The sequence below is a fragment of the Telmatherina bonti genome (assembly GCF_933228915.1).
Source record: "Telmatherina bonti genome assembly, chromosome: 18".
Classification (NCBI taxonomy): domain Eukaryota; kingdom Metazoa; phylum Chordata; class Actinopteri; order Atheriniformes; family Telmatherinidae; genus Telmatherina; species Telmatherina bonti.
In genome coordinates, this window is record NC_136616.1 from 38,308,165 (window position 1) to 38,334,705 (window position 26,541).

Consider the following 26,541-nt stretch of genomic DNA (forward strand, 5'->3'; position numbering starts at 1 on the left):
AAGTAATCCTAGGATGAGTATAGTAATTCTAGGATGAGTACAGTAATTCTAGGACGAGTAAGGTAATTTTAGTAATGAGTAATCCTGAAATGAGTAAAGTAATCCTAGAACGAGTACAGTAATCCGAGGACGAGTAAAGTAATCCTAGGATGAGAAAAATATTCCTAGGATGAGAAAAGTAATCCTAGGATCAGTAAAGTAATCCTAGTAATGTGTGAAGTGATTCTAGGACGGGTAGAGTAATCCTAGAATGAGTACAGCAATCCTAGGACGAGTAAAGTAATCCTAGTAAGAAGTAAAGTAATCCTAGGATGAGTAAAGTAATCCTAGGACAAGTAAAGTAATCCTAGGATGAGAAAAGTAATCCTAGTAATGAGTACAGTCATCCTAGGATGAGTAAGGTAATCCTAGGACAAGTAATCCTAGTAATGAGTAAAGTAATCCTAGGATAAGTAAAGTAATCCTAGAACAAGTACAGTAATCCTAGGATGAGTAAAGTAATCCTAGGATGAGTAAAGTAATCCTAATAATGAGTAAGGTAATCCTAGTAATGAGTAAAGTAATCCTAGGACGACTAAAGTAATCCTAGGACAAGTAAAGTAATCCTAGGATGAGAAAAGTAATCCTAGTCATGAGTACAGTAATCCTAGGATGAGTACAGTAATCCTAGGATGAGTAAAGTAATCCTAGGATAAGTGAAGTAATCCTAGGACGAGTAACGTAATCCTAGGACGAGTTAAGTAATCCTAGGATGAGTAACGTAATCCTAGAACGAGTACAGTAATCCTAGGACGAGTAAAGTAATCCTTGGATGAGTAAAGAAATCCTAGGATGCGTAAAGTAATCCTTGGATGAGTAAAGTAATCCTAGTAATGAGTGAAGTAATCCTAGTATTGAGTACAGTAATCCTAGTATGAGTACAGCAATCTTAGGACGAGTAAGGTCATCCTAGGACGAGTAAGGTAATCCTAGGACGAGTAAGGTAATCCTAGGACGAGTAAGGTAATTCTAGGATGAGTAAAGTAATCCTAGGATGAGTATAGTAATTCTAGGATGAGTACAGTAATCCTAGGACGAGTACAGTAATCCTAGAACGAGTACAGTAATCCTAGGATGAATAAAGTAATCCTAGGACGAGTAAAGTAATCCTAGGATGAGAAAAATAATCCTAGGATTAGAAAAATAATCCTAGGATGAGAAAAGTAATCCTAGGATCAGTAAAGTAAGCCTAGTAATGAGTGAAGTAATCCTAGTAATGAGTGAAGTGATTCTAGGACGAGTAAAGTAATCCTAGAATGAGTAAGGTAATCCTAGGACGAGTAAAGTAATCCTAGTAGTGAGTAAAGTAATCCTAGGATATTTATAGTAATCCTAGGACGAGTAAAGTAATCTTAGTAATGAGTAAAGTAATTCTAGGATAAGTAAAGTAATCCTAGGATGAGTGAAGTAATCCTAGTAATGAGTAAAGTAATCCTAGGATGAGTAACGTAATCCTAGGACGAGTAACGTAATCCTAGGATGAGTAAAGTAATCCTAGTAATGCGTGAAGTAATCCTAGGACGAGTACACTAATCCTAGGATGAGTACAGCAATCGTAGGACGAGTAAGGTAATCCTAGGACGAGTAAGGTAATTCTAGGACGAGTAAAGTAATCCTAGGATGAGTATAGTAATTCTAGGATGAGTACAGTAATCCTAGGACGAGTACAGTAATCCTAGAACGAGTACAGTAATCCTAGTATGAGTAAAGTAATCCTAGGACGAGTAAAGTAATCCTAGGATGAGAAAAATAATCCTAGGATGAGAAAAATAATCATAGGATGAGAAAAGTAATCCTAGGATCAGTAAAGTAAGCCTAGTAATGAGTGAAGTAATCCTGATAATGAGTGAAGTAATTCTAGGACGAGTAAAGTAATTTTTGTAATGAGTAATCCTGAAATGAGTAAAGTAATCCTAGGACGACTAAAGTAATCCTAGGACAAGTAAAGTAATCCTAGGATGAGAAAAGTAATCCTAGTAATGAGTACAGTAATCCTAGGATGAGTAAGGTAATCCTACGACAAGTAATCCTAGTAATGAGTAAAGTAATCCTAGGATGAGTAAAGTAATCCTAGAACGAGTACAATAATCCTAGGATGAGTAAAGTAATCCTAGGATGAGTAAAGTAATCCTAGTAATGAGTAAGGTAATCCTAGTAATGAGTAAAGTAATCCTAGGACGACTAAAGTAATCCTAGGAAAAGTAAAGTAATCCTAGGATGAGAAAAGTAATCCTAGTCATGAGTACAGTAATCCTAGGATGAGTAAAGTAATCCTAGGATGAGTAAAGTAATCCTAGGATGAGTAAAGTAATCCTCGTAATGAGTAAAGTAATCCTAGGATAAGTAAAGTAATCCTAGAACGAGTACAGTAATCCTAGGACGAGTAAAGTAATCTTTGGATGAGTAAAGAAATCCTAGGATGAGTAAAGTAATCCTTGGATGAGTAAAGTTAATCCTAGTAATGAGTGAAGTAATCCTAGTAATGAGTGAAGTAATCCTAGTAATGAGTTAAGTGATTCTAGGACGAGTAAAGTAATTTCAGTAATGAGTAATCCTGAAATGAGTAAAGTAATCCTAGAACAGGTACAGTAATCCGAGGACGAGTAAAGTAATCCTAGGATGAGAAAAATATTCCTAGGATGAGAACAGTAATCATAGGATCAGTAAAGTAATCCTAGTAATGAGTGAAGTGATTCTAGGACGAGTACAGTAATCCTAGAATGAGTAAGGTAATCCTAGGACGAGTAAAGTAATCCTAGTAATGAGTAAAGTAATCCTAGGATAAGTAAAGTAATCCTAGGACGAGTAACGTAATCCTAGGACGAGTTAAGTAATCCTAGGATGAGTAACGTAATCCTAGGATGAGTAACGTAATCCTAGGACGTGTAAAGTAATCCTAGGACGAGTAAAGTAATCCTAGTATTGAGTACAGTAATCCTAGGATGAGTACAGCAATCCTAAGACGAGTAAGGTAATCTTAGGACGAGTAAGGTAATCCTAGGACGAGTAAGGTAATCCTAGGATGAGTAAGGTAATTCTAGGATGAGTAAAGTAATCCTAGGATGAGTATAGTAATTCTAGGATGAGTATAGTAATTCTAGGATGAGTACAGTAATCCTAGGACGAGTACAGTAATCCTAGAACGAGTACAGTAATCCTAGGATGAATAAAGTAATCCTAGAACGAGTAAAGTAATCCGAGGACGAGTAAAGTAATCCTAGGATTAGAAAAATAATCCTAGCATGAGAAATGTAATCCTAGGATCAGTAAAGTAATCCTAGTAATGAGTGAAGTGATTCTAGGACGAGTACAGTAATCCTAGAATGAGTAAGGTAATCCTAGGACGAGTAAAGTAATCCTAGTAATGAGTAAAGTAATCCTAGGATAAGTAAAGTAATCCTAGTAATGAGTAAAGTAATCCTAGGATGAGTAAAGTAATCCTAGGACGAGTAAAGTAATCCTAGTAATGAGTAAAGTAATTCTAGGATAAGTAAAGTAATCCTAGGATGAGTGAAGTAATCCTAGTAATGAGTAAAGTAATCCTAGGATGAGTAACATAATCCTAGGATGAGTTAAGTAATCCTAGGATGAGTAACGTAATCCTAGGATGGGTAACGTAATCCTAGGATGAGTAAAGTAATTCTAGTAATGAGTGAAGTAATCCTAGGACGAGTAAAGTAATCCTAGTATTGAGTACACTAATCCTAGGATGAGTACAGCAATCCTAGGACGAGTAAGGTAATCCTAGGACGAGTAAGGTAACCCTAGGACGAGTAAGGTAATCCTAGGACGAGTAAAGTAATCCTAGGATGAGTATAGTAATTCTAGGATGAGTACAGTAATCCTAGGACGAGTACAGTAATCCTAGAACGAGTACAGTAATCCTAGGATGAGTAAAGTAATCCTAGGACGAGTAAAGTAATCCTAGGATGAGAAAAATAATCCTAGGATGAGAAAAATAATCATAGGATGAGAAAGGTAATCCTAGGATCAGTAAAGTAAGCCTAGTAATGAGTGAAGTAATCCTAGTAATGAGTGAAGTAATTCTAGGACGAGTAAAGTAATTTTAGTAATGAGTAATCCTGAAATGAGTAAAGTAATCCTAGGACGAGTAAAGTAATCCTAGGATGAGAAAAAAATTCCTAGGATGACAAAAATAATCTTAGGATGAGAAAAGTAATCCTAGGATCAGTAAAGGTAAGCCTAGTAATTAGTGAAGTAATCCTAGTAATGAGTGAAGTAATTCTAGGACGAGTAAGGTAATCCTAGGATGAGTAAGGTAATTGTAGGACGAGTAAAGTAATCCTAGGATGAGTATAGTAATTCTAGGATGAGTACAGTAATTCTAGGACGAGTAAGGTAATTTTAGTAATGAGTAATCCTGAAATAAGTAAAGTAATCCTAGAACGAGTACAGTAATCCGAGGACGAGTAAAGTAATCCTAGGATGAGAAAAATATTCCTAGGATGAGAAAAGTAATCCTAGGATCAGTAAAGTAATCCTAGTAATGAGTGAAGTGATTCTAGGACGGGTACAGTAATCCTAGAATGAGTACAGCAATCCTAGGACGAGTAAAGTAATCCTAGTAAGAAGTAAAGTAATCCTAGGATGAGTAAAGTAATCCTAGGACAAGTAAAGTAATCCTAGGATGAGAAAAGTAATCCTAGTAATGAGTACAGTAATCCTAGGATGAGTAAGGTAATCCTAGGACAAGTAATCCTAGTAATGAGTAAAGTAATCCTAGGATAAGTAAAGTAATCATAGAACGAGTACAGTAATCCTAGGATGAGTAAAGTAATCCTAGGATGAGTGAAGTAATCCTAGTAATGAGTAAGGTAATCCTAGGATTAGTAAAGTAATCTTAGTAATGAGTAAAGTAATCCTAGGATGACTAAAGTAATCCTAGGACAAGTAAAGTAATCCTAGGATGAGAAAAGAAATCCTAGTCATGAGTACAGTAATCCTAGGATGAGTACAGTAATCCTAGGACGTGTAAAGTAATCCTCGTAATGAGTAAAGTAATCCTAGGACGAGTAAGGTAATCCTAGGACGTGTAAAGTAATCCTCGTAATGAGTAAAGTAATCCTAGGATAAGTAAAGTAATCCTAGAACGAGTACAGTAATCCTTGGATGAGTAAAGAAATCCTAGGATGAGTAAAGTAATCCTTGGATGAGTAAAGAAATCCTAGGATGAGTAAAGTAATCCTTGGATGAGTAAAGAAATCCTAGGATGAGTAAAGTAATCCTTGGATGAGTAAAGAAATCCTAGGATGAGTAAAGGAATCCTTGGATGAGTAAAGAAATCCTAGGATGAGTAAAGTAATCCTAGGAAGAGTAAAGTACTCCCTGGTGTGAGTACTGGTCCTGTTGAATGGTTCTGCGTCTGTGCCTCAGCATCAGCCATGTTTGCGGGCCGGGCGTCGGCATCAGGAGCATGCGGACCGTCAGCAGGGATGGGCGGAGGGAAAGGTGGGAAGCTGAGCGTGGAGGAGCTGTACGGCTTCACCAAGAAGCCGAAGGCGTCCAGAGGAACCTCTGGGAAACAAGAGAGAAGTGACGGTAAGAAAGACGGGAGGGAGAAAGAGGACTCCATACTGGCTTCCCAGATCCTGGACTCTGCCAGGAGACTCATGGAAACACGGCGGCTGGAGATCTACCTGAAGGAATGTGATGTCACCATGGAGGAGAGCAGCATGCCGTACAGGTGAGAGCCTGTTGCCATAGAGACCAACAGCACAGCTTTTCAGTGAGACAGGTGAGGTTGTTTGCTATCAGAATGCTGCAGTAACTCCACATGTACACCAGAGGGAGCTGGAGCTCCACACTACCACTGGTTACTACTACTGGTTATTCTGGTTTCACTCCAGCAGGAACAGCTGCTCATACTGGGTTTAATGCCAGTATGCACACTGGTGATACTGGTGTGATTTATACTGGTGATCCTGGAGAAACTGCTGCTTTACTGTCACATGTTAATATCTATAGATGAAGAGTGTGGTTGGAAACATGGAGAACATTACTGGGGACATGATGGAGACTTGAGCTGCTGGTTAGAGTACTGAACATGACATTTACCTGTTCCATCCATCCATCCATCCATCTTCATGCCGCTTATCCGGGGTCGGGTCGCGGGGGCAGCAGCCTAAGCAGGGAAGCCCAGACTTCCCTCTCCCCAGCCACATTTGCCAACTCTGCGGGGGGGTCCCGAGGCGTTCCCAGGCCAGCCGAGAGATATAATCCCTCCAGCGTGTCCTGGGTCTTCCCCGGGGTCTCCTCCCAGAGGGACGTGCCTGGAACACCTCACCAGGGAGGTCCAGGAGGCATCCTGACCAGATGCCCGAGCCACCTCAACTGGTTCCTCTCCATGCGGAGGAGCAGCGGCTCTACTCTGATCTCCTCCCGGATGACCGAGCTCCTCACCCTATCTCTAAGGGAGAGCCCGGCCACCCTGCGGAGGAAACTCATTTCAGCCGCCTGTATACGAGATCTCGTTCTTTCGGTCACGACCCACAGCTCATGACCATAGGTGAGGGTAGGAACGTAGATCGACTTCGCCTTCTGGCTCAGCTCCTTCTTCACCACGACAGACCGGCGCAGAGTCCGCATTACTGCAGACGCCGCACCGATCCGTCTGTCGATCTCACGCTCCATCCTTCCCTCACTTGTGAACAAGACCCCGAGATATTTAAACTCGTCCACTTGAGGCAGGACCTGACTCCCGACCCGGAGAGGGCAATCCACCCTATTCCGGCTGAGGACCATGGTCTCAGATTTGGAGGCGCTGATTCTCATCCCAGCCGCTTCACACTGGAGATCACGACCAGATGAAGCCAACAGGACCACGTCATCTGCAAAAAGCAGGGACCCAAACCTGAGACCACCAAGCCGGATCTCCTCAACACCTCGGCTGCACCTAGATATTCTGTCCATATAAGTTATGAACAGAATCGGTGATAAAGGGCAGCCTTGGTGGAGTCCAACCCTCACCGGAAACGAATCCGACTTACTACCGGCAATGTGGACCAAGCTCTGACACCTGTCGTACAGGGACCGGACAGCTCGTACAAGGGGGTCCGGTACCCCATACTCCCGGAGTACCCCCCACAGGAGCCCCCAGGGGACACAGTCGAATGCCTTCTCCAGGTCCACAAAGCACATGTAGACTGGTTGGGCAAACTCCCATGCCCCCTCCAGGACCCCAAAGAGGGTATAGAACTGGTCCACTGTTCCGCAACCAGGACGAAAACCACACTGCTCCTCCTCAATCCGGGATTCGACTATCCGGCGGACCCTCCTCTCCAGGACCCCTGAATAGACCTTACCAGGGAGGCTGAGGAGTGTGATTCCCCTGTAATCCAGTGGTACTGCCCCCTATGTCCACGCGATGCTGCAGAGGCGTGTCAGCCAGGACAGCCCCACAGCATCCAGAGCCTTAAGGAACTCCGGGCGGATCTCATCCACCCCCGGGGCCTTGCCGCCAAGGAGCTTTTTAACCACCTCAGTGACTTCAGCCCCAGAGATAGGAGAGTCCACCCCTGAGTCCACCAGCTCTGCTTCCTCATCGGAAGACGTGTTGGTAGGATTGAGGAGGTCTTCAAAGTATTCCCTCCACCGACCCACAACGTCCTGAGTTGAGGTCAGCAGCTCCCCATCTCCACTGTACACAGTGTTGATGGAAGACTGCTTAACCCTAACCCTAATCCTGAGCTGCCGGATGGTAGACCAGAATCGCCTCAAAGCCATCTGGAAGTCTTTCTCCATGGCCTCGCCGAACTCCTCCCACGCCCAGGACTCCTTCTTCAGCTTGACGGCATCCCTCACTGCTGGTGTCCACCAACGAGTCCTGGGATTACCGCCACGACAGGCACCAACGACCTTACAGCCACAGCTCCGGCTGGCCGCCTCAGCAATAGAGGCACGGAACACAGCCCATTCGGACTCAATGTCCCCCGCCTCACTCGGGACATGGCTGAAGCTCTGCTGAAGGTGGGAGTTGAAGCTCGCTCTGACGGGGGACTCAGCCAGACGTTCCCAGCAGACCCTCACAACACGTTTGGGCCTGCCAGATCTGACCGGCTTCCTCCCCCACCATCTGAGCCAACTCACCACCAGGTGGTGATCAGTTGAAGCTCCGCCCCCCTCTTCACCCGAGTGTCCAAGGCATGTGGCCGCAGGTCCAGCGATAATAATAATAATATTCATAATAATAATTCGGTTTGCAGACAGTCTTGTTTTTAAATTTTCTAAATATTTTTCATGTTCTCAGTTTTCAGACAGATTTTCAAGGTTTCAGAATGTTGTCTTCCACTTTCAGATTATTGCAGGATTCTAATCCCATAGTTCTGGTTCCGGTTCTGGTTCTGGTCTGACAGTAGCTTTCTGGTTGGGCCATTTCAGCGTCTCCATGGAGATAAATATCAGCTGATTGGTGATTATGGTTGCTACTCAGCTTCAATCTGCTGCAGCTTGCAAATTAAATGTCCTTTTTCAGAACAGTCTAGTGGACCGGTTCTGACCCAGATTCATTCCGACGTGGATTGGTTTTGACTTGGACACATTCTTATATGGACCAGTTCCGACCTAGACCGGTTCCAGCTTAGAACGGTTCTGACTCGGACCAGGTCTGACTTAGACTCGATCTGACCTAGATCGGTTCTGACTCGGACAAGTTCTGACTTACATAGGTTCTGACTGGGACCAGTTCTGACTGGGACCGGTTCTGACCTGGACCTGGTGTGAGTACTGATCCTGTCCTCCATAAGCCAGTTGCTCTTCATCAGCGCGCTGCCCTCAGGAAAAATGCTGCATTATAACACAAAGCAGTTTCTTTCATCCATTCAGAGTAGAAGCACAGCATGTTCTCAGGATTCTACTCTGACTCTATTTTTAATTCAGCGATGAAGCTGTTTTTCCACACAGTGGAAGGATAAAAATCCTGCAGACAGTGAACACATCATCTGTCTGACGGCAGACATGAATCTGTTCCTTCACGTAAAATTCATTCAGTTATTGACTGATTAACATTTCAGGACGTCTGACGCCTGATCAGTTCAACATCGTCACCACCAATTCATCACCAGTTCAGTTTCCAGTTGACCAGTTCAGCTTCCTGTTCACCAGTTCAGTTTACAGTTGACCAGTTCAGCTTCCTGTTCACCAGTTCAGTTTCCTGTTTACCAGTTCAGTTTCCAGTTGACCAGTTTAGTTTCCTGTTAACCAGTTTAGTTTCCAGTTGACCAGTTCAGTTTCCTGTTCACCAGTTCAGTTTACAGTTGACCAGTTCAGCTTCCTGTTCACCAGTTCAGTTTCCAGTTGACGAGTTTAGTTTCCTGTTCACCAGTTCAGTTTCCTGTTTACCAGTTCAGTTTCCAGTTGACCAGTTTAGTTTCCTGTTAACCAGTTTAGTTTCCAGTTGACCAGTTTAGTTTCATGTTTACCAGTTCAGTTTCCAGTTGACCAGTTCAGCTTCCTGTTCACCAGTTCAGTTTCCAGTTGACCAGTTCAGTTTCCAGTTGACCAGTTTAGTTTCCTGTTAACCAGTTTAGTTTCCAGTTGACCAGTTCAGCTTCCTGTTCACCAGTTTAGTTTCCAGTTGACCAGTTCAGTTTCATTTTTACCAGTTCAGTTTAATGTTTACCAATTCAGTTTCCAGTTGACCAGTTTAGTTTCATGTTTACCAGTTCAGTTTCCAGTTGACCAGTTCAGTTTCATGTTTACCAGTTCAGTTTCCAGTTGACCAGTTCAGTTTCATGTTCACCAGTTCAGTTTCCAGTTGACCAGTTCAGTTTCATGTTTACCAGTTCAGTTTCCAGTTGACCAGTTCAGTTTCATGTTTACCAGTTCAGTTTCCTGTTAACCAGTTTAGTTTCCTGTTGACCAGTTTAGTTTCATGTTCACCAGTTCAGTTTCCAGTTGACCAGTTCAGCTTCCTGTTCACCAGTTCAGTTTCCAGTTGACCAGTTCAGTTTCCAGTTGACCAGTTTAGTTTCCTGTTAACCAGTTTAGTTTCCAGTTGACCAGTTTAGTTTCCAGTTGACCAGTTCAGTTTCCAGTTGACCAGTTCAGCTTCCTGTTCACCAGTTTAGTTTCCAGTTGACCAGTTCAGTTTCATTTTTACCAGTTCAGTTTAATGTTTACCAATTCAGTTTCCAGTTGACCAGTTTAGTTTCATGTTTACCAGTTCAGTTTCCAGTTGACCAGTTCAGTTTCATGTTTACCAGTTCAGTTTCCTGTTCACCAGTTTAGTTTCCAGTTGACCAGTTCAGTTTCATTTTTACCAGTTCAGTTTAATGTTTACCAATTCAGTTTCCAGTTGACCAGTTTAGTTTCATGTTTACCAGTTCAGTTTCCAGTTGACCAGTTCAGTTTCCAGTTGACCAGTTCAGTTTCATGTTTACCAGTTCAGTTTCCAGTTGACCAATTCAGTTTCCTGTTAACCAGTTTAGTTTCCTGTTAACCAGTTTAGTTTCCAGTTGACCAGTTCAGTTTCATGTTTACCAGTTCAGTTTCCTGTTAACCAGTTCAGTTTCCAGTTTACCAGTTCAGTTTCATGTTTACCAGTTCAGTTTCCAGTTGACCAATTCAGTTTCCTGTTAACCAGTTTAGTTTCCTGTTAACCAGTTTAGTTTCAAGTTGACCAGTTCAGTTTCATGTTTACCAGTTCAGTTTCCTGTTAACCAGTTCAGTTTCCAGTTTACCAGTTCAGTTTCATGTTTACCAGTTCAGTTTCCAGTTGACCAATTCAGTTTCCTGTTAACCAGTTTAGTTTCCTGTTAACCAGTTTAGTTTCCTGTTAACCAGTTCAGTTTCCAGTTTACCAGTTCAGTTTCATGTCCACCAGTTAAGGGTTTTGTTGCTAAGAGCTAACTGAGCTAACGTGGTGCTAATGGAAGCTAACCAGCTAACTGAGGTAAGCTAATCAGCTAACGGGGGGTAAGCTAAAGCTAAGGCGTACTGTTAGCATCGAGCAGTTTCGATTAGCTCTTAGGACCAGCTAAGAGCTAATGGACGGATGATGGGACAGTTAAGGGGACGTAGGTGGCGTAGAGGTGGAGGAATGAAACCAGGAACGATCGTATGCTGGACCAGAACAACCAGGACAGAGACGGCGCTCCGCTTTGGCTGTTCAGTCCTTCAGTTCCCTCTGACTTCATATTTCTCGACCTCTGAGGAAAATCTGTAACGGTGGACATCTGCGAAGAACAGTGACCTGTCACCTGACCTGGAATATCTCGGTCCTCGCCATCCTGACATGGTGGCGTTACATCATTGACAGCTCAGCTGGCAGTGTCAGCCTGGAAAATTACTGCAGCTACAGAAAAACTGTGACTCAGAAGGACAAGCATGTCCCAGGACCAGCGTGTCCTAGAAGTAGCGTGTCCCTTGGATTAACGCTGTGGGACGCTGTGGGACGACTGTGGGACGCTGTGGGACGGCTGTGGGACGCTGTGGGACGACTGTGGGACGCTGTGGGACGGCTGTGGGACGGCTGTGGGACGCTGTGGGACGACTGTGGGACGGCTGTGGGACGACTGTGGGACGCTGTGGGACGACTGTGGGACGCTGTGGGACGGCTGTGGGACGCTGTGGGACGCTGTGGGACGCTGTGGGATGCTGTGAGACGCTGTGGGACGCTGTGGGACGCTGTGGGACGGCTGTGGGACGCTGTGGGACGCTGTGGGATGCTGAGGGACGCTGTGGGACGACTGTGGGACGCTGTGGGACGACTGTGGGACGACTGTGGGACGACTGTGGGACGGCTGTGGGACGCTGAGGGACGACTGTGGGACGCTGTGGGACGCTGTGGGACGCTGAGGGACGGCTGTGGGACGCTGTGGGACGCCGAGAGACGCTGTGGGACGCTGTGGGACGACTGAGGGACGCTGTGGGACGGCTGTGGGACGCTGAGGGACGCTGTGGGACGACTGTGGGACGGCTGTGGGACGCTGAGGGACGCTGTGGGACGCTGTGGGACGGCTGTGGGACGCTGAGGGACGCTGTGGGACGACTGTGGGACGGCTGTGGGACGCTGAGGGACGCTGAGGGACGCTGTGGGACGACTGTGGGACGACTGTGGGACGCTGAGGGACGCTGTGGGACGGCTGTGGGACGACTGTGGGACGCTGTGGGACGACTGTGGGACGCTGTGGGACGGCTGAGGGACGCTGTGGGACGGCTGTGGGACGCTGTGGGACGGCTGTGGGACGCTGAGGGACGCTGAGGGACGACTGTGGGACGCTGATGGACGGCTGTGGGACGCTGTGGGACGTTGTGGGACGGCTGTGGGACGCTGAGGGACGCTGAGGGACGCTGTGGGACGACTGTGGGACGACTGTGGGACGACTGTGGGACGCTGTGGGACGCTGTGGGACGGCTGTGGGACGCTGTGGGACGCTGTGGGACGACTGTGGGACGACTGTGGGACGACTGTGGGACGCTGTGGGACGGCTGTGGGACGCTGTGGGACGCTGTGGGACGCTGTGGGATGCTGTGAGACGCTGTGGGACGCTGTGGGACGCTGTGGGACGGCTGTGGGACGCTGTGGGACGCTGTGGGATGCTGAGGGACGCTGTGGGACGACTGTGGGACGCTGTGGGACGACTGTTGGACGACTGTGGGACGACTGTGGGACGGCTGTGGGACGCTGAGGGACGACTGTGGGACGCTGTGGGACGCTGTGGGACGCTGAGGGACGGCTGTGGGACGCTGTGGGACGCTGAGAGACGCTGTGGGACGCTGTGGGACGACTGAGGGACGCTGTGGGACGGCTGTGGGACGCTGAGGGACGCTGTGGGACGACTGTGGGACGGCTGTGGGACGCTGAGGGACGCTGTGGGACGACTGTGGGACGGCTGTGGGACGCTGAGGGACGCTGAGGGACGCTGTGGGACGACTGTGGGACGACTGTGGGACGCTGAGGGACGCTGTGGGACGGCTGTGGGACGACTGTGGGACGCTGTGGGACGACTGTGGGACGCTGTGGGACGGCTGAGGGACGCTGTGGGACGGCTGTGGGACGCTGTGGGACGGCTGTGGGACGCTGAGGGACGCTGAGGGACGACTGTGGGACGCTGATGGACGGCTGTGGGACGCTGTGGGACGCTGTGAGACGCTGTGGGACGCTGTGGGACGCTGTGAGACGCTGTGGGACGACTGTGGGACGCTGTGGGACGCTGTGGGACGCTGTGGGACGCTGTGAGACGCTGTGGGACGGCTGTGGGACGCTGATGGACGGCTGTGGGACGGCTGTGAGACGCTGTGGGACGACTGTGGGACGACTGTGAGACGCTGTGGGACGCTGTGGGACGCTGTGGGACGCTGTGGGACGACTGTGGGACGCTGTGGGACGACTTTGGGACGACTGTGGGACGCTGAGGGACGCTGTGGGACGACTGTGAGACGCTGTGGGACGCTGTGGGACGCTGTGGGACGCTGTGGGACGACTGTGGGACGCTGTGGGACGACTTTGGGACGACTGTGGGACGCTGTGGGACGGCTGTGGGACGCTGTGGGACGCTGTGGGACGCTGTGGGACGCTGTGGGACGACTGTGGGACGCTGTGGGACGACTGTGGGACGACTGTGGGACGGCTGTGGGACGGCTGTGGGACGCTGAGGGACGCTGTGGGACGCTGTGGGACGACTGTGGGACGACTGTGGGACGCTGTGGGACGACTGTGGGACGCTGTGGGACGACTGTGGGACGCTGTTGGACGCTGTGGGACGACTGTGGGACGCTGTGGGACGGCTGTGGGACCCTGTGGGACGGCTGTGGGACGGCTGTGGGACGCTGAGGGACGCTGTGGGACGACTGTGGGATGCTGTGGGACGACTTTGGGACGCTGTGGGACGGCTGTGGGACCCTGTGGGACGGCTGTGGGACGGCTGTGGGACGCTGAGGGACGCTGTGGGACGACTGTGGGATGCTGTGGGACGACTTTGGGACGACTGTGGGACGCTGTTGGACGCTGTGGGACGACTGTGGGACGCTGTGGGACGGCTGTGGGACCCTGTGGGACGGCTGTGGGACGGCTGTGGGACGCTGAGGGACGCTGTGGGACGACTGTGGGATGCTGTGGGACGACTTTGGGACGACTGTGGGACGGCTGTGGGACGCTGTGGGACGCTGTGGGACGCTGTGGGACGGCTGTGGGACGGCTGTGGGACGCTGTGGGACGCTGTGGGACGGCTGTGGGACGCTGTGGGACGACTGTGGGACGCTGTGGGACGGCTGTGGGACGCTGAGGGACGCTGTGGGACGACTGTGGGACGCTGTGGGACGCTGTGGGACGGCTGTGGGACGCTGTGGGACGACTGTGGGACGCTGTGGGACGCTGTGGGACGGCTGTGGGACGCTGTGGGACGACTGTGGGACGCTGTGGGACGCTGTGGGACGCTGTGGGACGACTGTGGGACGGCTGTGGGACGCTGTGGGACGCTGTGGGACGACTGTGGGACGCTGTGGGACGCTGTGGGACGACTGTGGGACGCTGTGGGACGGCTGTGGGACGGCTGTGGGACGGCTGTGGGACGCTGTGGGACGCTGTGGGACGACTGTGGGACGCTGTGGGACGACTGTGGGACGCTGTGGGACGGCTGTGGGACGGCTGTGGGACGGCTGTGGGACGCTGTGGGACGCTGTGGGACGCTGTGGGACGACTGTGGGACGCTGTGGGACGCTGTGGGACGACTGTGGGACACTGTGGGACGACTGAGGGACGCTGTGGGACGACTGTGGGACGCTGTGGGACGCTGTGGGACGGCTGTGGGACGCTGTGGGACGACTGTGGGACGCTGTGGGACGCTGTGGGACGGCTGTGGGACGCTGTGGGACGCTGTGGGACGCTGTGGGACGACTGTGGGATGACTGTGGGACGGCTGTGGGACGCTGAGGGACGCTGTGGGACGACTGTGGGACGACTGTGGGACGCTGTGGGACGACTGTGGGACGCTGTGGGACGCTGTTGGACGCTGTGGGACGACTGTGGGACGCTGTGGGACGGCTGTGGGACGCTGTGGGACGACTGTGGAACGCTGTGGGACGCTGTGGGACGCTGTGGGACGCTGAGGGACGGCTGTGGGACGACTGTGGGACGCTGTGGGACGCTGTGGGACGACTGTGGGACGCTGTGGGACGCTGTGGGACGCTGTGGGACGCTGTGGGACGGCTGTGGGACGACTGTGGGACGCTGTGGGACGCTGTGGGACGCTGTGAGACGCTGTGGGACGCTGTGGGACGCTGTGGGACGGCTGTGGGACGACTGTGGGACGGCTGTGGGACGACTGTGGGACGGCTGTGGGACGACTGTGGGACGCTGTGGGACGCTGTGGGACGGCTGTGGGACGCTGTGGGACGACTGTGGGACGGCTGAGGGACGGCTGTGGGACGCTGTGGGACGCTGTGGGACGGCTGTGGGACGGCTGTGGGACGCTGTGGGACGCTGTGGGACGGCTGTGGGACGCTGTGGGACGCTGTGTCCCAGACCGGAGGACAAAGCTGAGTGTAAAAGCAGCAGCAAAGGGAAGCAGCCATGTTTGTGAGGAAAGCAGAGCGGACCAGCGTCTCTGTGTGCAGCCACTCTTCTAATCCACATTAGTGACATCAAACCGTTGGCCCGGGGCGTCCCAGCGACTCGGCGCTCTGCTGCAGCCCCCCCACCGCTCGCCGTGATGGACAGGAGGAGGGGGGAGGGTCTTGGTCAGCTGCAGGAGGCATGGAAACATGAAAAGATGAAGGTTTTCCAGGAACATCTCGGAGGTTGCATGTCTCTGGATCGGCTGCAGTTCCTGCGGTGACCACAGGGGTCGCTGTTCCGTCGTTTTCCTGCACGTGCTGCCTCTCAAGGCACCATTAACTCCAGTTTCAGACTGGTTTCTGTCTGTTCAGGTCGGTTTCTACTCTCTTTGATCATTTCATGTCTGATTATCTGGCAGCGAGTTGTTTCTGTCGCTCCTGCTCCAGGCCGGATTATCCGATGGCCATGATGGCGCTGGCCCATTGGCCACGCCCACTTGGGACCAACACCAGCAGTGTGGACATGAAACAAAATGTAGATAAAAGCCAGATAGTTCCACCACAGTGTGCTGCTGGCTGAGATGTTAGAAATGTCGTTTCACAGCGAATCATTCACAGTTTTCACCATGTTGCGGTGGGGAAGGGGCCCCTGGAACACTCTGGGCCCCGGGGCCTGTGCATGTTTAATCCGGCCCGCTCCTGCTGCTTCCTGCTGGTTTTGTGTTTGTTGAGCTTGTTTACAACTTTAAGGTTTGTTTGTTTGAAGTGCAGATGTTTACTGCTCATAGCTTTGATGAATATTTATGTTTTTGTCTTCTTTTCCATCATTCTTCTGGAAAACAACATTTGACGCTTCTTGTTCGGTCGTTTCGGCTCATTTTTTGGCCCTTCCTTTGGATTCATCTGATTTTTATGCTTTTCTTTCATCTGCTTTTGGTGATGTTTACATTTTTCTCGTCTGGACCCTTCTCACCTCCTGCTGCGAGGTCTTTTGTCTCCTTCTGTCCCCCTGGTCTTCCCCGGTCCCCCGTCCAGGCGTCCCTGTGAGGGAAGTTTCTGACCCTGAGTGTCGCCTTGCAGGCGTGAAAAGGTTTGACGTGTTGTCATGCTGACGGTGCGTTCAGGGTCACATGATTTAAGCGCAGCATGTTTCCGGTAACGTTGTCTGACAGTAGGAATTATCTGCTCCGCCGCTGTTTATGGCCCCTCTCTCTCCCTCTCAGTTGCATGCTCGCTCGCCCAGTGTGCAGGCTCTGAATAGAGAGGAGGAGGAGGAGGAGGAGGAAGAGGAGGAGGAGCCTCCTCTTCCTCTCGGCAGTACAGTCTAGAGGACGGACACTCGTCTCTCAGGGACTCCGTCCACCTCCTGCTTCTCCTCTTCCTCCTGCCGCCGGACGCTCTTCATCACCTCCTCCTCCTCAGGGCTCCGGTGGTGGGACGTATGTCCGGCAGACGGGGGATGCGTTTCTCAGGCAGAAAGTTGGGAGAATGGCTCTGATTGGCTGACCGACTCCACCACGGCAAGCGGACCAAAACTTGACATCCCACTCATGAATTCTTCCTCTGGTTACCATAGCGACCGGCGGCAGAGGGGGCGTCCGAAAAATGATTTAAGACTGAAAGTCTTTGTAGATGTTAAGGTTGAAAGGCTGTTTCCATAGCGACCAGGATGCAGGTGTCCATAGCGTGTAATGTTGGGGGTGGCGGCGGCGGCGGAGCAAGCGAGCACCAGCTGAAGGAGCGGCGGGCGGCGGCGAATGCGGGCAACACCCCCTCCAGTCAAGCAAAAGTTAGGGCGGAGCCAGCGGTCAGACACACCCTGTTAGGCCACGCCCACATGAAGGAAGCTATTGGTCGTCATAGCAACATGAAGTACAGGTGAGAGGTGGGGAATGAGAGTGGTGCAAAACGCAGTGGTCACATGACCAACGAGTCTGCTTCACGTTACCTCTGTGTGTGTGTGTGTGTGTGTGTGTGTGTGTGTGTGTGTGTGTGTGTGTGTGTATAAATGTTTACACTGATGAGTTATTGATCAGGTCTCAGGAACCAGTTCCTGATCATTGACGTGTGTGTTAACCCTGATCAGGTCACAGGAAGGAAATCGATCAGAAATCAATTAGCGGAACTGTGTTATTGATTCTCGGTGGAAACTTGTTTATCAGTTATTGATGAGCCAGTTTCAGACTCATTAAATATTCATGACCTGATTATGAACCATGACGGAGTGGAAACGACTGCACCGTTACTGACTTGTACAAACATACCAAAGACCTGGACCCAAACATACCAAATACCTGGACCTGGACCCAAACATACCAAAGACCTGGACCGGGACCCAAACTTACCAAAGACCTGGACCGGGACCCAAACTTACCAAAGACCTGGACCGGGACCCAAACTTACCAAATACCTGGACCGGGACCCAAACTTACCAAATACCTGGACCTGGACCCAAACATACCAAATACCTGGACCGGGACCCAAACTTACCAAATACCTGGACCGGGACCCAAACATACCAAAGACCTGGACCTGGACCCAAACATACCAAATACCTGGACCTGGACCCAAACTTACCAAATACCTGGACCGGGACCCAAACTTACCAAATACCTGGACCTGGACCCAAACTTACCAAATACCTGGACCGGGACCCAAACTTACCAAATACCTGGACCGGGACCCAAACATACCAAAGACCTGGACCTGGACCCAAACATACCAAATACCTGGACCTGGACCCAAACTTACCAAATACCTGGACCTGGACCCAAACTTACCAAATACCTGGACCCAAACTTACCAAATACCTGGACCCAAACTTACCAAATACCTGGACCCAAACTTACCAAATACCTGGACCGGGACCCAAACTTACCAAATACCTGGACCTGGACCCAAACATACCAAATACCTGGACCTGGACCCAAACTTACCAAATACCTGGACCGGGACCCAAACATACCAAATACCTGGACCTGGACCCAAACTTACCAAATACCTGGACCGGGACCCAAACTTACCAAATACCTGGACTGGGACCCAAACATACCAAATACCTGGACCTGGACCCAAACATACCAAAGACCTGGACCTGGACCCAAACTTACCAAATACCTGGAGCTGGACCCAAACTTACCAAATAACTGGAGCTGGACCCAAACATACCAAAGATCTGGACCTGGACCCAAACATACCAAATATCTGGACCTGGACCCAAACTTACCAAATACCTGGACCGGGACCCAAACATACCAAAGACCTGGACCTGGACCCAAACTTACCAAATACCTGGACCTGGACCCAAACTTACCAAATACCTGGACCGGGACCCAAATATACCAAATACCTGGACCTGGACCCAAACTTACCAAATACCTGGACCTGGACCCAAACATACCAAAGACCTGGACCTGGACCCAAACTTACCAAATACCTGGACCTGGACCCAAACTTACCAAATACCTGGACCGGGACCCAAATATACCAAATACCTGGACCTGGACCCAAACTTACCAAATACCTGGACCGGGACCCAAATACACCAAATACCTGGACCTGGACCCAAACTTACCAAATACCTGGACCTGGACCCAAACATACCAAAGACCTGGACCTGGACCCAAACTTACCAAATACCTGGACCTGGACCCAAACTTACCAAATACCTGGACCGGGACCCAAATATACCAAATACCTGGACCTGGACCCAAATATACCAAATACCTGGACCTGGACCCAAACTTACCAAATACCTGGACCTGGACCCAAACATACCAAAGACCTGGACCTGGACCTGGACCTGGACCCAAACATACCAAAGACCTGGACCTGGACCCAAACATACCAAAGACCTGGACCTGGACCCAAACATACCAAAGACCTGGACCTGGACCCAAACATACCAAATACCTGGACCTGGACCCAAACATACCAAAGACCTGATCCGGAACCTGGACCTGAACCCAAATATACCAAAGACCTGGACCTGGACCCAAACATACCAAAGACCTGGACCTGGACCCAAACATACCAAAGACCTGGACCTAGACCTGCATCAAAACAAACCAAAGACCTGGACCTGGATGGAACACTATTGAAGAATTGGAGTAAATAGTAAACATATGAAAGAGGATGATGGATGGAGGATGGATGGATGATGGATGGATGATGGATGGAGGGATGATGGATGGATGATGGATCGATGGATGGATGATGGATGGATGATGGAGGATGGATGGAGGATGGATGGATGGATGATGGATGATGGATGGATGATGGATGGATGATGGATGATGGATGGATGATGGATGGATGATGGATGGATGGATGATGGATGATGGATGATGGATGGATGATGGATGGATGATGGATGGATGAATGGATGGATGATGGATGGATGGATGATGGATGATGGATGGATGATGGATGGATGATGGATGATGGATGACGGATGGATGATGGATGGATGATGGATGATGGAGGATGGATGGAAGATGGATGGATGGATGATGGATGATGGATGGATGATGGATGGATGATGGATGGATGGTGAATGATGGATGGATGATGGATGGATGATGGATGGATGATGGATGGATGGATGGATGGATGATGGATGATGGATGGATGATGGATGATGGATGGATGATGGATGGATGAATGGATGGATGATGGATGGATGGATGATGGATGATGGATGGATGATGGATGGATGATGGATGATGGATGGATGATGGATGGATGATGGATGATGGATGGATGGTGGATGGATGAATGGATGGATGATGGATGGATGGATGATGGATGGATGATGGATGGATGATGGATGGATGATGGATGGATGGATGGATGGATGATGGATGGATGGATGATGGATGGATGATGGATGGATCATGGATGATGGATGGATGATGGATGGATGATGGATGATGGATGATGGATGGATGATGGATGGATGATGGATGATGGATGGATGATGGATGGATGATGGATGATGGATGGATGGATGGATGATGGATGGATGATGGATGGATGGATGATTGATGATGGATGGATGATGGATGATGGATGATGGATGGATGATGGATGATGGATGGATGATGGATGGATGATGGATGATGGATGGATGATGGATGTATGATGGATGGATGATGGATGATGGATGGATGATGGATGGATGATGGATGATGGATGGATGATGGATGGATGATGGATGATGGATGGATGGATGGATGATGGATGGATGATGGATGGATGGATGATGGATGATGGATGGATGATGGATGATGGATGGATGATGGATGATGGATGGATGATGGATGGATGGATGGATGATGGATGGATGGATGATGGATGGATGATGGATGGATGGATGATGGATGGATGATGGATGATGGATGATGGATGGATGGATGGATGATGGATGATGGATGGATGGATGATGGATGGATGGATGGATGGATGGATGGATGGATGGATGGATGGATGGATGGATGGATGGATGATGGATGGATGATGGATGATGGATAGATGATGGATGGATGATGGATGGATGATGGATGATGGATGGATGATGGATGAATGATGGATGGATGATGGATGATGGATGGATAATGGATGGATGGATGGATGATGGATGGATGATGGATGGATGGATGATGGATGGATGATGGATGGATGATGGATGGATGGATGGATGATGGATGGATGGATGATGGATGAATGGATGGATGATGGATGGATGGATGATGGATGGATGATGGATGATGGATGGATGATGGATGGATGGATGAAGGATGGATGATGGATGAATGGATGGATGATGGATGGATGATGGATGATGGATGGATGATGGATGGATGGATGGATGGATGATGGATGGATGATGGATGGATGGATGATGGATGATGGATGGATGATGGATGGATGGATGATGGATGATGGATGGATGATGAATGATGGATTGATGATGGATGGATGATGGATGGATGATGGATGATGGATGGATGATGGATGGATGATGGATGATGGATGGATGATGGATGGATGATGGATGAATGGATGGATGATGGATGGATGGATGATGGATGGATGATGGATGATGGATGGATGATGGATGGATGGATGATGGATGGATGATGGATGGATGGATGATGGATGGATGATGGATGATGGATGGATGATGGATGGATGGATGGATGATGGATGGATGATGGATGGATGGATGGATGGATGGATGGATGGATGGATGATGGATGGATGATGGATGGATGGATGATGGATGATGGATGGATGATGGATGATGGATGGATGATGGATGGATGATGGATGGATGATGAATGATGGATGGATGATGGATGGATGATGGATGATGGATGGATGGATGATGGATGGATGATGGATGGATGATGGATGGATGGATGATGGATGATGGATGATGGATGGATGATGGATGGATGGATGATGGATGGATGATGGATGATGGATGGATGGATGATGGATGGATGATGGATGGATGATGGATGGATGATGGATGATGGATGGATGGATGATGGATGGATGATGGATGGATGATGGATGGATGATGGATGATGGATGGATGGATGATGGATGGATGATGGATGGATGAGGGATGGATGGATGATGGATGATGGATGGATGATGGATGGATGGATGATGGATGGATGATGGATGATGGATGGATGATGGATGGATGATGGATGGATGATGGATGGATGGATGATGGATGGATGATGGATGGATGGATGATGGATGGATGGATGATGGATGGATGATGGATGGATGATGGATGGATGATGGATGATGGATGATGGATGGATGATGGATGATGGATGGATGATGGATGGATGATGGATGGATGATGGATGATGGATGGATGATGGATGGATAGATGATGGATGGATGATGGATGGATGATGGATGGATGATGGATGATGGATGGATGGATGGATGGATGATGGATGATGGATGGATGATGGATGGATGGATGGATGATGGATGGATGATGGATGGATGATGGATGGATGATGGATGGATGGATGATGGATGGATGGATGGATGGATGATGGATGATGGATGGATGGATGATGGATGGATGGATGATGGATGGATGGATGATGGATGGATGATGGATGATGGATGGATGATGGATGGATGGATGGATGATGGATGGATGGATGATGGATGGATGATGGATGGATGATGGATGGATGATGGATGGATGGATGATGGATGGATGATGGATGGATGATGGATGGATGATGGATGGATGGATGGATGATGGATGGATGATGGATGGATGGATGATGGATGGATGATGGATGGATGATGGATGGATGGATGATGGATGGATGATGGATGGATGGATGATGGATGGATGGATGATGGATGGATGATGGATGGATGATGGATGGATGGATGATGGATGGATGATGGATGGATGATGGATGGATGATGGATGGATGATGGATGGATGGATGGATGGATGGATGATGGATGGATGATGGATGGATGATGGATGGATGGATGATGGATGGATGGATGATGGATGGATGGATGGATGATGGATGGATGATGGATGGATGGATGGATGATGGATGATGGATGGATGGATGATGGATGGATGATGGATGGATGATGGATGATGGATGGATGGATGATGGATGGATGATGGATGGATGATGGATGATGGATGGATGGATGATGGATGGATGGATGGATGATGGATGGATGATGGATGGATGATGGATGGATGATGGATGGATGGATGATGGATGGATGGATGGATGGATGGATGATGGATGGATGATGGATGGATGATGGATGGATGGATGATGGATGGATGATGGATGGATGGATGATGGATGGATGCCATCCGGCTTTAACCATCACAGAGAGGAGAAATGAGACGACGCTGGTCTTGTGATCCGACAGAGACGAGTCGGACCACCTCAGACCTCCTGTGATCCAGTTCACTGGACTGTGGACTGGGATTCAGACCCGTGACCAGGTCCCAGGCGCGTGGCGGTGCATTCGCTGACACGCCGCCTGCTCTGGTTGGTGATGAAGACGTCAGCTGATCGGAAGCTGTTTGATGTGTGAAACTGGACCAGTCGGTGAAATCTCTGCTGAATCATGTCGCTGGTATTTTTAGCATCTCTTCTTGTTTCTGCTGATTCTCTGTGATGCCTTCAGTTTGCAGCGTTCAGCAGCTGGACTACATCTCCCATCATGCACCTCTGCTGGCTGGAAGAGCAGCAGAGCGAACACATCAGATGATTTTATGTAGAAATAAATCAGCTGAGAGTCGGAACAAAGTTTTTCCTGCTTCATCATGAAACACAGAAAGAGTTTAAATCTGTTTTCCATGTTTCTGCTCGTCGTTCTGCCGTCTGAAACATCCGTCTTAAGCTGAATGAAGCAGCTGAGGGTCATATTGATCACCCAGCTGCCAGGTCACTGATCAGCTGATTGATTATTCTACAGGAACCTGGGGAAATCTGGACTCAGAGTCTCCTGTCTGGGACTGGGTAAGAACCGACACGTTTTCCCACATTCCCATAAATCCTGCTGATCCACACAGACATGTTCTCTTCTCCGCAGGAACGTGGGTCACGTTCGGCTCTCAGATCTCTGACGAGGTACGGACCGTTCACCTGGACCGGACCCGGCGTCCTGGTCCTCACCTGGCGAGGACCAGGACGCCGGCGGGGCGGGACCTCCGTCGGGGCGGGTCCTCCGTCGGGGCGGGTCCTCCGGCGGGGCGGGTCCTCCGTCGGGGCGGGACCTCCGGCGGGGCGGGTCCTCCGGCGGGGCGGGTCCTCCGGCGGGGCGGGACCTCCGTCGGGGCGGGTCCTCCGTCGGGGCGGGTCCTCCGGCGGGGCGGGTCCTCCGGCGGGGCGGGTCCTAAAATAAAATAAAATAAAATAAAATAAAATAAAATAAAATAAAAGATTGGGTTCTGCAGAAAGAACGTTGGTAGCATCATACGGATAAATAGATCCATAGAAATCATAATAAATCCAAACTGATTATTGACATTTTGAGACACTGATAAAGGAAATAAGGGGTTAAATCATTACATTTGTCTTATATGAAGGTATCTTGTGAGGAATTAAATGGAGGGGAAGAAGGTGACACTGTCCAGACAGATGTTACACAGCTGGTCGCTCAACAAGCCTCACATGTACTATTTAATAAACGCTGATGTTTCATGCAGGTGTGATGACAGACAGGTGTACTTTCATCACAGTCCAGGTGCGGTGCTTTCATGTTGCAGCAGCGTCTTAAATAAACAAGTTTGTTCACAAAGTAAAGGGAAAAGTGTAAATATGAGTTTATATCTGCTTCATCTGCATGAGTCTGATGATGAGAAGTTTAAAACCTGTTTGCCAGGAGGTCCTTGCAGCCCTGCAGACGCTGATGTTCTCTGTGTTTAGATGGCGGAGAGCGTGATGACGGTGGCGTACGACAGCGGCGTGAACCTGTTCGACACGGCCGAGGTTTACGCATCAGGAAGGTGAGACTGTTTCCATTTCCAGCTTCCAGCAGGAGGAACATCCAACCTGTCCTGTAATCTGCCGCCTCACCACAGCGCCCCCTCAGGCTGCAGGCGGTACTGCACGCCCGCCGTTGACAGCGTCACATAATAATGATATGGAAGGATGTGATGGCGGTGAGATGGTTGGAACCGATCAGGATCCGGGTGGACATGGACAACCGCTGTTCAGAATCACAGCTGTGGTTTTAATTCAACTGATCGAGTCTGATTAATCAATAAGTCTGATCAGTTAAATTTCAGTTTGATATCACTGCAGGTGTAACAGCTCACCTGGTAGACGAGCTCACTTCAGAAGACATAGTCCCATTTTTCCATAAGTTTTGTTTCATGATACATTTCTGCCTGTTTTATTCTGATCTTTTTTTTTTATTATTATTAATAATCATGTGATTTTATCAGCTATTGACGTATTTAACACGTTGTTTAGATTTCAGTGTATTTAATTCATTTAGAAACATTCATCCATTTTATCGACCACTTGGTCCAGTTAAGGGTTGCAGGAAAGCTGGAATCTGTCCAAACAGTCACTGTGCAAGAGGCAAGCAGACCTGGACAGCAGCACCGACAACACCGAGTCCAGATATACCTGTCCAGGTGTTCCTGTCCAGATACACCTGTCCAGGTGTTCCTGTCCAGATATACCTGTCCAGGTGTTCCTGTCCAGATATACCTGTCCAGGTGGTCCTGTCCAGATATACCTGTCCAGGTGTTCCTGTCCAGGTGTTCCTGTCCAGATATACCTGTCCAGGTGTTCCTGTCCAGGTGTTCCTGTCCAGATATACCTGTCCAGGTGGTCCTGTCCAGATATACCTGTCCAGGTGTTCCTGTCCAGGTGTTCCTGTCCAGATATACCTGTCCAGGTGTTCCTGTCCAGGTGTTCCTGTCCAGATATACCTGTCCAGGTGGTCCTGTCCAGATATACCTGTCCAGGTGTTCCTGTCCAGGTGTATCTGTCCAGATATACCTGTCCAGGTGTTCCTGTCCAGATATACCTGTCCAGGTGTTCCTGTCCAGGTGTTCCTGTCCAGATACACCTGTGCAGGTGTTCCTGTCCAGGTGTTCCTGTCCAGATATACCTGTGCAGGTGTTCCTGTCCAGATACACCTGTGCAGGTGTTCCTGTCCAGGTGTTCCTGTCCAGATATACCTGTGCAGGTGTTCCTGTCCAGGTGTTCCTGTTCAGGTGTTCCTGTCCAGGTGTACCTGTCCAAGTGTTCCTGTCCAGGTGTTTCTGTCCAGGTGTTCCTGTCCAGATATACCTGTCCAGGTGTTCCTGTCCAGATATTCCTGTCCAGATATTCCTGTCCAGGTGTTCCTGTCCAGATACACCTGTCCAGGTGTTCCTGTCCAGGTGTTCCTGTCCAGATATTCCTGTCCAGGTGTTCCTGTCCAGATATACCTGTCCAG

At 49.2% G+C, this 26,541-nt stretch overlaps 1 protein-coding gene across 1 annotated transcript in view; it reads left to right on the forward strand.

Moving 5' to 3' along the window:
• Positions 1–5,441: 5,441 nt before the first annotated feature.
• The window catches only part of LOC306769431 (voltage-gated potassium channel subunit beta-3-like), a gene marked incomplete at both ends in the record, with an annotated part of 45,359 nt that continues 24,259 nt past the window's right edge, over positions 5,442–26,541 (forward strand). The window contains 4 exons of the mRNA XM_079258025.1: positions 5,442–5,743; positions 24,061–24,104; positions 24,178–24,215; positions 25,014–25,093. Coding sequence (XP_079114151.1) covers positions 5,442–5,743; positions 24,061–24,104; positions 24,178–24,215; positions 25,014–25,093 — 464 coding nt within the window. The remainder of the gene's footprint in view (positions 5,744–24,060; positions 24,105–24,177; positions 24,216–25,013; positions 25,094–26,541) is intronic.